This window comes from Drosophila bipectinata, chromosome 3R (assembly GCF_030179905.1).
Source record: "Drosophila bipectinata strain 14024-0381.07 chromosome 3R, DbipHiC1v2, whole genome shotgun sequence".
Taxonomy (NCBI): Eukaryota; Metazoa; Arthropoda; class Insecta; order Diptera; family Drosophilidae; genus Drosophila; species Drosophila bipectinata.
The window spans coordinates 2,143,856-2,155,704 of NC_091739.1; the positions used below are offsets into that span (position 1 = coordinate 2,143,856).

The 11,849-nt window shown below is 47.9% G+C and overlaps 1 protein-coding gene across 2 annotated transcripts; it reads right to left on the reverse strand.

Annotated features, from left to right (window-relative positions):
* Window positions 1–489: 489 nt before the first annotated feature.
* sra (RRM_RCAN_like domain containing protein Sra) lies at window positions 490–11,795 on the reverse strand. Of its 2 annotated transcripts, none has more exons than XM_070281149.1 (2): window positions 11,476–11,795; window positions 490–2,053 (listed from the first exon to the last, which is right to left on the reverse strand). In XM_070281149.1, exon 2 carries the CDS (start codon window positions 2,049–2,051, stop codon window positions 1,221–1,223), a length of 831 nt encoding a protein of 276 aa, XP_070137250.1. In that variant the 5' UTR covers window positions 2,052–2,053; window positions 11,476–11,795; the 3' UTR covers window positions 490–1,220. The 2 variants fall into 2 exon arrangements, with proteins under 2 accessions (XP_070137250.1, XP_017105008.1); XM_017249519.3 differs by having other exon boundaries at window positions 490–2,057; window positions 11,476–11,794.
* Window positions 11,796–11,849: the final 54 nt, after the last annotated feature.

Sequence of the window (11,849 nt, forward strand, 5' to 3'; positions counted from 1 at the left end):
TGGAATATTCGGAGTAGGATTCTGTTATGGATTATGTATTTGTTCCTCAAACTTTTGACAAACGGTTCCACACACTTCCATCAATTTTTGGAGAGCTCTGGTTTAATATAAAAGATTTAAGTAGTATTTCAAAAGGATTTTTGCAATCCTTATGCCTTTTTGTTCGCCTTTACCAAATTAAAAATCCTTTAATAGTTGCCTCTACCTTGTAAAAGGATCTAAACACCAGAGCCGAGCACCATGTGCCAGCTAACGAAACTTTCCCCAATTAAAGTTGAGTCCTTAAAGTGCAGTCCAGCCAGCTGAGGCAACGAATTGCGCCGGCCTTGGAAAGTTTTCAGTAATTTCCACTCGATTGCGCTATCGAATTGCCAATTGTCGGCAGGGATTTCCAATGTCAAATCCATAACCCTGTGGCTCCCACCAGACCAGAGGGAACCGCCCACCAGACTTCCCACCCACACGTCAATTAAAGTTGTTTGTAAAGAGTTTGTTGTGGTTTTTCTGTTTTTGTTTCGTTTTTAGTTTTTAGTTTTGGATTTGATTTGTGTTTTTGGTACATTTGAGAACATTCACTTTGAATTTGAATATATTTTTAATTAAAGTTTAACTACATTTAGCATATACATTTATATACGAGTGTACTTCGACATCTGATGCGATACCGCCGCACCGTTCGCTGGCTTAGAATTACATTAACATTTACATAGATATAGCTTTGGGGTTTATATCTGGGAGTTCGTATCGCGGTTCGCTGGAGGCGCCCTGGCAGCGGTCGTCCATCGAAGGTACACAGAGATATAGCGATATCGTTAGCAGGTAGTCCCGTCTGGGTTAACATCGATATTCTTACACAAAACACACTCAAATCGAGAGATAAAACACATCTAGATCCGGTTGCTAGCTCAAGAACTTATTGAATGTCGATGAAGCCGAATGGGGTAAATGCTACGCTCGAAAGGAGGGTGGGTTCGGGTTCCAGGTCGGGGTTTGGAGTTCAACTGCCTAGCATTACAAACATATTCGTTGGAACGTCGCTAAATGATAGTGTAAAATTGAATCACAATTGAATCGGAAAATATTTACAAAAAATACTCAATCACCGCCCACTCCTGCCACGGAGCTACAAGTAGAGTCCCCACCAACCCCTTTCGTTTGAATAACAACTCAAGTTTCATGTTTCCAGCTTCAGCAATAGCTCAGCAATTGGGTCGTGATGATTATGCCCGCTCCGGGCACTTGGTCTGGACAATCGGTGTCTTGGCCGGGACCCCGGGACCCGAGGCGGGACCGCCCTCCGGCAGCATGGCCGTGTGAACGATGATCGCCGGCTGGTCCTCGCTCTGCGGGTGCAGTTCGTGCGACTCGCCGGGCGTCAGGCTGGCCAGGGCCGCCAGCAGGTCGTGGTTGACAAGAGGTTCGCCCTCCTCCCGCGGCTCCCAGCCGGCCGGCGGGGAGGCGGGCGGCGAGATGAGGAACTGTTTAACCGGTGCCGGCGGCTGCAGGTTCTTGTTGCTGACCGGAGTCACCGGCTGGGCGAAGTAGCAGGTGATCACCGTCCTCTTGTTGAACTCGTACTGGTGCAGCTTGATCCGCGCATTGGCCGCAGCAATGGCATTGTCGTAGTTCACGCGCATCCGGCGGAAGCTGCGGAGCCAGTGGAACGTCGCCGAGTCGCTGAACGTGCGGAAGAGCTCCTCCATCGCACTCTTCAGTTCCGGGTTGGTGAACACCTCCGAGTGGATGTTGGTGACGATGATCGAGGTGGGCAGGTCGTCGAACGAGTCCGCGTCGACCTCGGGCTCCGTCTCGCTGTCCACATCGCCCTCCGGCGGCAGCGTCGGGTGCTGGCTGGGCAGGCCGTCGGCGGCGTTGATGTAGATGTCCTGGTCCGGGGACAGCTTGTCTATGCTCCCGCCCCCGCTGCTGTTCTGCGTGGACTTTAGTTTGTTGCTGCTCTTGCCGCTGTTATTGTTGTTGTGGTTGCTGCGCGGCGTGGCTGGATCTCCAGCGGCGGAAGCGTTGTTGTTGGACTTTGCCGCGTCGGACATGGCTGTCTGGAAAAAAAACACAAAACTGTTAGTTCTCCTTAGGCACAATTCGAAAAGAAACCAGTGAGTCTTCAAAGGCTTGAAAAGCGTGGGAAGCGAGCCTCCTGGCTGACCTATTTGCGAGAATGCGAGGAGCTATTATTACCGCCGGCACACGGTTTATAATTATAGCGTTGTAGGCCAACAGTTTACAGTAATTGGAATCAACAAGTCGGTGACATGTTCTATAAATAAAACTGCCAGCTAGCCGACCTTCACGACCAAATAGTCCCCAAAAAGCGCCGAAAACCGGGTCCCTGGAAGTTAATTCCCTTTCACATTTTTCGTCAATGCCCCTGGGTGTTGGGTAAACATCGGCGACCCGAAGGTTGGCAAAAGTCCCCGTTTACATAACACATTTGTAACGAATTTGAAGCGCCACGCCAGGACAATAAAAACTGCAAGCTTCCTCGGCAAACAACAAACCCAGAAACTACAGACGGGTCTGGCTGCGGAAAGGAGTCAGGCCGGGAGGACGAAGGACCTAACTATCGACACGTGAAGCTAATCAATAGGGCTGCCGGGTGGAGGCGCGGAAGGGGCTCCTTCGCTGGTGACGCACTGTTGATTCACAACAGAGTGCTTGATTTTATTGTTATGCCTGGCGGGATCCGCGGCGGGCAGGAGGCCCAGACCGGTGATTAATAGTGGCGAATTTTTTGTGAATGAACGGATGAATGGAGGACTGGCGCCGCGCTGCTGGCGTCAGAACAGGAGTAGTGACGTGTGTCTGCCTTGGCACCTGCGACCGCCACGAAACCCATTCCCAGGCTCAGTGTGTTTTATTACAATAATTGCCATGTGGAAGGGAAGACGAAGCATAGTTCTGCCCGGGCGCCCATTTGTATGCCATAAAAATAGCATTCTCCCGGCGTTTTATTGTGGCCCATGAATCAGCAATATGCACTGAGTTAATTACACGCTGCCGCCCCCGGGGAGTGAGCTCTATTAGCCAAATGCAGATTGTTTATGGGGTGGATGGGGCTAGCAGTTTCTAAAGTTTTCATGGCTCCCGTTGTTTGGCAATTAACTAATATGGTACTGTTTGTTTTCATAGACTGGCATACTCTTATTTGGTAAAGCTTTCAAAGGTTCAATTTGAGTAAAACCCGCCAGCAATGTACCTAGCTTGATGTTTATCCAATTTAATCGCCCACTTTCCAGGAGCGACCTCTGCTGGAGTGAATCGCTTTTTAATTTAATTAAATGGCGAGTCTCACTCGTGATAACCCGTCGCAGATAAACGGCTTATGCATTCGGAAGTCCTGTGAGAAGGACCCTGCGAGAGGACGACGGGTCCTACGCGTGCCAGACGCGGCTTCCCGCCAATTGCGGGGCTGGCTGCTATTTTCACTTTCCCTTTTACGGCCGCGCTTACTTTCTGTTGACTTTCTTTCACCTAGCAGCGCCAAGTCAAGCGTACCAACAATAAAAAACAAAGGCTACAACGTACAACGCTACAATCCACGACCACGACGAGTTGATCTATTTCCGGATGATTGATTTCCTCGAAAGGAGCCTCCCACACTGCCTTGACGGCGGCGGAGCAGTCAAGATTGGGTGCCAAACGAGGGGAGACACCTCCATGACGTGAGTGCTTTGTTTTCCGAGGGGCGCCTGATCCCTGTCTCCCATCCGGCAACTGCAAGTCAGCATAAACGAGCTGCTGGCATGCAAATCGCTGGCCCCGTCGTGACGTCACCGTTCCTCCTGCACGCAATCCCCAGGAAGGTCCTGAGAAAGCGGCCAGAAGGGGCGCACTTTAAACTAGACAAAGTAGCTCTTAGCCCCGCCCCGTTTTATGGGCGGCAGGGGCGCTGTGGTTTCGACATGATGATGAATTGCCTGCCGGTCGTTAGCCAGCGACCTTCACTCATTCATAATTGCTGTCATCATTATATCAAGTGGTCGCCGCCAGGACGAGCGGACGGATCCTCCTGCCTTCTCCCCGAGCATCCATTCATCCATCCATTCAGATTTGGGCGAGGGGCTGGGCCTGCTGGCTGTAAGTAGTCTGCGTGCAGGCATCTCAAAGGAGGGCAGAAGCTCTTAAAGTTCCTTCTGGAAATTGGTCAATTGTTTGTTTCCTAGACCTCGTGGGGAGAAGGGCGCACCGTAGCTTATCCATTAAAGCCTTAAATGCACAGTTTCAGACTAAACTGCAAATAAATCAGTGCGGTGTTTATGAAGGTTATAGAACTGGGTATAAAATTTTGGATAGCGATAGCTTTTACTCTCCTATCTGAAGATCAAAAGCAATCTTACCCCATTTAAGGCTGTTAAAGATATTGCTTATTGCGATAAAAGATAGATACAAAACCTATGGCCATAAGTGGCTTTATCTTTTCCATGATTTACTGATTCCTATTGAAATTACCCTAAACTATTTTTAGATCTTTCATCAAGAATTCATCTTCAAGAATAACTCCATCTGGGTACTACCATGATACCATAACTTTCAGATAGACTTTCAGACATTTCGTTCTGTTTTTAGTCCGTTAACATCCAGTGTTGTAAAGCGTAAAGGGATTTGATAGACAAATTTTAAAATATATTTAACCTTTACTGTGTGTAATTTTTAGTGGAGCCTGGCTTTGGTATACCATAGATTAAAATGAAAATATTGGATAAGCTATTTACCAACTCCAAAATTATATAAAAAGTATAATTTATTTTAGCATTTCGAATTCAAATAAAGCCACAGTAAGCACTAGTGATTTGGTGAAATGTCAAACTTCAAATCCCTGAAAAGGTTCACTCTGTTGTTTTTATATAATCTGTAATAATTAACAATGCAAATACTTGGATTAAACTGGTATCCAACAAAAAAATTATATGCCTAACAAAGGGGTACAAATAAACTAGAACTTCATTGAAAATATTTTATTATTAAACAAATTTAATCACCGTCAAATTTCATCAAAGTTTCATCAATTAAAATCAGCTTTGAAATCTAAAGTGATTTAGCTGCAGTACCAAAGGAAAGTTATTTCCCCGACGGATTGTGATATTTATTAACGCAGTTTAATCCCAAATTCAACACTCCTTGGGAATCAATCCAATAAAAGTGATTTTTCATTACAGATTTGAGCAAAAACACTGCAAGATTGTCGGCTCAAAGCAGTTTTTGAAAATCCCCAAAACAAGAGTGCCCCGAAGTGAAATTGAAGCGAATTTTGATTGGAAGGGTTTTATGTAGCTCCCCTGTATGTGATTTTTCATACAAGGAGAAACAAAACCCTAGTCACTGCTCAAGGGTTAAAAACACACTGGTTAGCCAACAATGTTTCGCTCACATCCTGTCCTATGTTAAAATTTGTCGGCGGACCACCCACCAGCCTTACCTTACCTTACTACTTTACCACCCTAGCATACCTTTCAGCTACTTTTCTCTTTAAAAAGCCTAGTGCAGCTTAGCCTAGTACTAAAATACTACGTATCTTATTGGGTGTTTAATTTAGTTTAAAACTGTTGCATAAGTTGCATAACAAGTACGCCCCTCATGTGAGGGCGAATGAGAACGTGCCACTGGCTGGGCCACCACCAGCAGCTGTACTACATAGGAGGAGTTAATCAGTTTTTGTGGCCTTATTTGCTCTGTCGCCCCGTTTTCGTGACAAAAGGCAAATCCCACGAGAGTGTTTTGCTCTCCTCGGAGTGTAATGCAGCTGATGCAGTTGCAATTGCATTTTATCCATTTCGATGCAAATGCAAATACGCTGGGGGAGATTAATTTGATTTTCCGCTGAAAGTTCAAACACGCCCAGGGACAGGGTTCTTCCCCGAGCCGGGATGTGTGTGCGATTGATGTGTCCAATATGTAAAGTGTGTGTATCGTTTGGAATTTAATTAAGCTGCTCGCTTCGAGGCTGCTGGCTCGGCTCAAAGCATTTTTCAGGCATTCGTTGCCGTAGCGCCTTGCGGTTGCCCTGGAACCCGCTCATATTTGATCCTGCGCCTGCAACTGTCGTTTCAGGTTGCCACATGTCACATGTTGCTGCAATCCGAGGTCCTGGGACACCGCGCTCCTCCCCCACCTACCCGATAATGGCAGCCAAAGGTCAGGGGGCGGTCAGGCCTTTCAGCCAGTGGCTATATATGTAGGTATAAGGCTGCATTACGAACTTCTTTGGAAGTTCCCGTGAAACGTGGCTGAAACTTAAGCCGTTGCCCTGGCTCTCGTGGAGGAAATTAATTGAATCCAAATTAGTTGGGAACTTTCTTTTGTTCGACGCTCCCGGTTCCTGGCGCTGTGTTGTCGGCGAATTGTAAGCCGAGCACAGCATCCTCGATAGAAATTTAAATACACACACGCGGCCTGCTCCGCCACTTGTCGGCGGCCAAAGTATGCTATGCTTCCCCCACACGAGTGGGCCTCTGCGACGCACATGCCTCCGTAATTGAGCTCCTGATAAAGCCAACTCTGCCTACGCACTGCCTGCTGTGGTCTGATAATTACTGCCAAAGGTGAAACGTTCACCAAAAGCCATCTCCGCAAGGGCGGAGGTTTGGGGGCTTGTGGGAGGCGGGTGGGCGGCTGCAAATGCCACTGAGTGGCAACTCATTGATTGGTCATGCAGCATGTGCACTGCGGCTGGGAGTCCGGCTGCAAATCATGCACTGAGTACAAATAGTCGAAACTGAAAGGACAGCCATGCCCGGAGAGAAACAATAGCTTTCTAACCCACTCGAGGGGGCGTATGCCCTTTAGGCCTACACTAGTTTTAACTTTAAACTTTAAACTTTGAAGTCCTGCAACCATGTTGCAAAACAAGCAACCCTTTTGTTTTGCAACGCACTGTACCTTTGCAATTCAGATTCCGCTCAGTAATTGAATAGAAAACTGTGGGTTGGCTTTGCAGACTCATTGAACGTAATCCCCCCATTCAGGGGCCAGTCGAAAGCTAATGATACAGTCACCGGGGACGTCGCTGGTAATATCGGATTAGGCAGAGTCCGAGTTGATACTGTGGCCTCTGTGGGCTGTGGGCTGTCGGCGGAGCAATCAGAGCGGGGCTGGCCGAATTCACCTTTGGCATTGCATGGCGATGTCGGGCTCTCGTAATTACACGACACTTCCAGGCATGAACTGCTAATTAAATCATTCGCACACCGATGGGCACAGCAGCCGGGCCACAACAGGCTTGCAAACAAAATGTTTTCGCAAAATATGAGAGATGGCTGGGCATACAATTCGGCAGTTCGGGCCAGAGAATTCCTGGCATTTCCACTGACCTTCAATCGAAATTGTAAATTCTTCCCACAACCACCACCCACACACACACTCCCACAAATGTGTCAAAGTTCGCACTCGCCCGGCCCACCCACTCGGCCCCGACTACTCTTACAAATTGGATTGTTATCACTCAAAGTCCTTCGGCGATTCGGAGGAGGCTCCCTCCGAACCAGCCCCTTTGTGGTAGCCTGTCACTTGCAACTGTGCGGAAGGCCCTCCATGTGCGAAGACGTATCTGTGTCTGTATCTGTGTCTGTGAGAGTGTCTTGTCAAAGCTGTGACACGAAATAGTTTGGCCAACTTTGCTATGCAAAAGCGATTTATATTAAGAGCCGGCCATCGCCGACACATGCTGCCACAAGTCAGTCGCTCGGAAGAAAAAGTACTTTGAATAATGATGGGATTTCGGGCGAACAGATCGAAGAACATTGTGTCCTCAGGTGGGACTGTCCGCAGAGAGGGACTTGGCCATAGTTCGAACCGGTTCGAGCCCGCTAGCTATCGTAAATCATGGCTATGGCTACGGTAGTCACTCCTTATCGCCGATATCCCCACTGACGCACCAGCGGCCGCCTCGACACAACCCCTTGGGCCCCGAAGAGATAACATTTAGCCACCGCCATTATCGCTAATTGAGGCGTTTACAGCCCGCGTATTCCTCAAGTCGCAGCGAGCGGCGTGGAATCGGAGCCCATCGACGCCGTTGCCAATCAGTCGGATGTGTTAAGTGAGTTTGGGCAGTGACGTCAGTGGAAGTGCAGCCACAGGGCCAGAGCCGCTGGAGGCAATTGACGAAAGACCTGGGGCTGGCCCGGGCCGGCCGCGGCCTGCACTCAATTCGTCAATTGGCCAGCCCAGGGAAGCACTCAGCGGCAGAGGCAACCAACATTATGGCCAGAAAACAAAACAATCGCAAACGCAAACAGAAATAGCATGAAATGGACAACAGAAGCGACAACGGCCGTGCCTTTCAGTTCGACTGGCGGCGGAAAGATGAGTTGCCTTTATTTTAAAGTCGTTTCTGCGTCAGCACGGTGCCCAATGAGGAAACGCTGCGTATACATAATTCTCCGGCCGAACACACACACGCACTGCCGCATCTGTCCGGCCCGCCGCCCGCAATCAGAACCACCAGACGAGTGATCTTTCCTTGAGTTTATACAGAAGCGGTTCGATTGGCTTGCTTACATGCCCCTCCAAGGGGCTATTACGGACGAGGGCTCCTCCGACGTGAGGTGAGCTCTGGTTCGTTCTTTGAAGACCTCTCTCATCAGAAAATCACTCTTTGGTTATCTGTATTCCCCTCTGAATATCTGTTATCTTTGCATTTATTAGTATTTTTAGACTCATTCAGCTCGCTTCTCCTTTAAGTAATCCCCAACCGATTTCCTCATATTCTGGCCAAAAGTGGGGAATCTAGGGAGAGTACATCTCTATATCCCATCTCGATATTGGCGTGTCCCTCTGTCTGGTTCTACCAAACCAGTCTTAAGCTCCTATTCTTTGCAGGCGGTATATATATAGGTCGGGACGGACGGTATTAACGTAGTTAACGTATCCTGTAATTAACGAACTTTTGGAAATGAATGGATTCTATCATTAGTCAACCGACGCTGTCCCCCAAATTTCATCAGAATCGACCTAAACCGACCATATTAGTGAGTAATCGGAGATCCCACAGCACTCACTATTGTTCAGATAGAAGCTAAAGACTTCTTATGCCCTTTCAGAGGGAATCTTGATTCTATAGAACCAAGGATCTTGATTAATTTTGAAGTTGTTGTTTACAAACTCTGAACACATCCTTGAACGTATACTAGTACTATGTACACAACCTACACACTACACAACCTACTATATACTAGTACTATGTCCTGTAGCAGTCATGATAAAGAGGCTTTTTTTAATATTCGTTTGTGAGATATTGAGTTTTATCCAAAATTCCCCATTAGAATATGCCAACTAAATTTGATATTTCCAATATATACCATTCAACTGCCAAGGTCTAAAGCCCCCGACCAAGTTGGCATCCCTCTCCTTGTTCAGAACGTGATTTATCAACAAAGCTAGATCTTTGCAATCAGCCGGACCCTTGAGGTGTTGTATTTTGGGAATTTTCTGTTTTTAACAACTCAGATTACCTATGAATGCGAAATGACAGTGATAGGGTTATCTTTCGAACTTGAAAGTTGCTCATAATTTAAAACAATTCAGAGTGTAATACACACTCTTTAAATCGCACACACTTACATATTTAATTGATATAATTTCAATGCTGGCGCTTGGGATCGGCCTCCAACTTTTAATGGATCGCCAAGTTAACAAACGCTTTTCCGCGAAACTCGCGACAGCTGCTGTTTGGGCCCCAAAGCTCTATCTTAGCAATTGGTACTGTCCGCCGATTCTTTCCTGGCCTTTCGAGGCGGCTTTAAAAGATTTGCAGGGGGATTGGACGTGGGACTGCGCGGCAACCTGGGAACGAAATCTGTCGTCGCCACAGACGCGGGGGCGGCGCCTAGGGTCCTTAGCTCCGCTCGGGTATTTCTGGCCAGGGGGAGGGACGGCGCTGCGTAAAGGTCGCTATGCAAAGCCAAGGTCGAGCTTTACAGCCAGGTCATTGTGTTGCTGGCACTAGGGAAACGCCCACACCCTCGCCATCGCCCGCGCCCCTTGTCAACTAGCCGGGTAAAAAATAGAATCAAATATATATAACCGACAGAGAGGAGAAAAACAACAATGCACGAATTTATTTGCATTTCTGAATTTATTGCTTTCGGGTTCTTTTTCTGCTCGGGGCCTGCTTGGGGAATTCGGGAGCCGGGCATGGGACTGGGATGGGGATCTGCCAGGGGCTTCTACTGTTGCTCAAAGCAATTAAAATTAGAAAAAGGACAACAAAGTAACCGCAGCAGTGGCAACAAAGCGGCGCACTGGCCCTCTCCAATACATACGTACGGGTACGTCTTCATCTTCCTGCCGAAGGACTCGGCACGTTTAAAATTCAGGCAGCAACCGCAGGGCGAAGGCGGCTTTCGGAGAACAGAAGCGTTCGGCAATTACATTCTGCGCAAATATTTTTCAAAGAACCACTTTTTCCGCAAGAAAGTGGAGAAAATAAATTACTTTGCAAGGAACTTTTTGTTTCCGGAACACCCCTTCCTCATAGGGAATACACAATGGAAGACGAAACACACTTGTTTATCAAAAACTGGTCTTACATAAATGCACACTTTCGTCGGTCCACGTCGCTGGCTGGAAAGGCATGCGATAACAATAACCTTGTCCACTGCGTGGTAGGTGTTGGGGCCACAAACTGTCAGTCACGGTCACGGCCGCCCACCCCTTCAGAGTCCGGTCGCAGCTGATGGCCCTGGGAGGGAAAATTCAATAACAGCAACACGAAGAAAACAACTATTCCGCATCCCCGCTGACACCCACGCGCGCAGGAGTCACAGGAGCGGTGGCAAGAACAGCTGCCACAGGACCAAAGGGGTGGCGGGGCAGTAACTGTACGGCGGATCTTAAAACACAAGCCTTCGAGAGGCAGTCAGACTCGCCGACACCAGATTACGCTTTCGTGGGGAATCACATGAATCATTGGGGATTTTAATATTGCCCTGAGGGTTTCCCCTAAACAGAAGGGGATTCTGTAGATTTTTATAAGATTGTGGATTTATCGCCATTTTAAATAGAGAGAGTTGTTCCTTGTATTTGAAAACAGAAAGATCTCGAAAGGGCAGCTTCGGTAGCCACTTCTGGAAGAGCATCTCCATAATGAACAGATTGCCATTACTGTCGGGAAAACAAACGAGCAGTGGGCGGCACAATGGGTGTGTTGACGGTAACCTTGTGCTCCTCGTAATGAGGATGTGATAAAAACAATCCTCGCAGCGGCTTCCCCCGTAATGTTTATAAACAAAGCAGAGTAGCTGGGAAGCGCCAGCGAAGCATCCAAGGGGTGGCTTTTTCACAGACGCCGCGGCACCACCACCCCCCAATCGGCACTAAAAACAAACAGCCCTCGAACAGCAACAACTTGCACGTAAAAGTCAGCTGCTGCGGCGGCCATATTACATAAGCTGCTCTTGCCAGACTGCAAACTGCATAGAGGTGGTATGCGAGTGGACCAGAGTCTCCCAACGGACTTACCGTCTAGAAAAAACTATTCAGTGACGTAATTTCCGAATTCTGCTCTAATTGTTGTTGCTGCGGCTGATCCTATGGTGTGGGACGTTACTGTTGGCCTGCTATGATTGCTCCTCAATGCACAACTGGAACTTTCGAGAGCCGCACTCTTTTGATTTGTTATTCGGCTGTCATCCAGAATTCTGCGTCAGTTTTGATTCTGCGTCATTCGCGGGGGCGCGTAATCTTGCCGACACAACCGCTCGCGACGAATTTTTATTTTTAAAGGGAGCAGTTTTGTTTTGTGGAGGTGATACAGATCAGTGTTGCCAGATGCCAATTGGTATAATCCGTACAACTATCGGCTGTCCGGAAAATCAACTAAAAAATCCCGATTC

What these genes read in the sequence shown, in the direction of transcription:
- sra (XM_070281149.1), bottom strand. Translation starts at nt 2,051, where the DNA reads ATGTCCGACGCGGCAAAGTCCAACAACAACGCTTCCGCCGCTGGAGAT.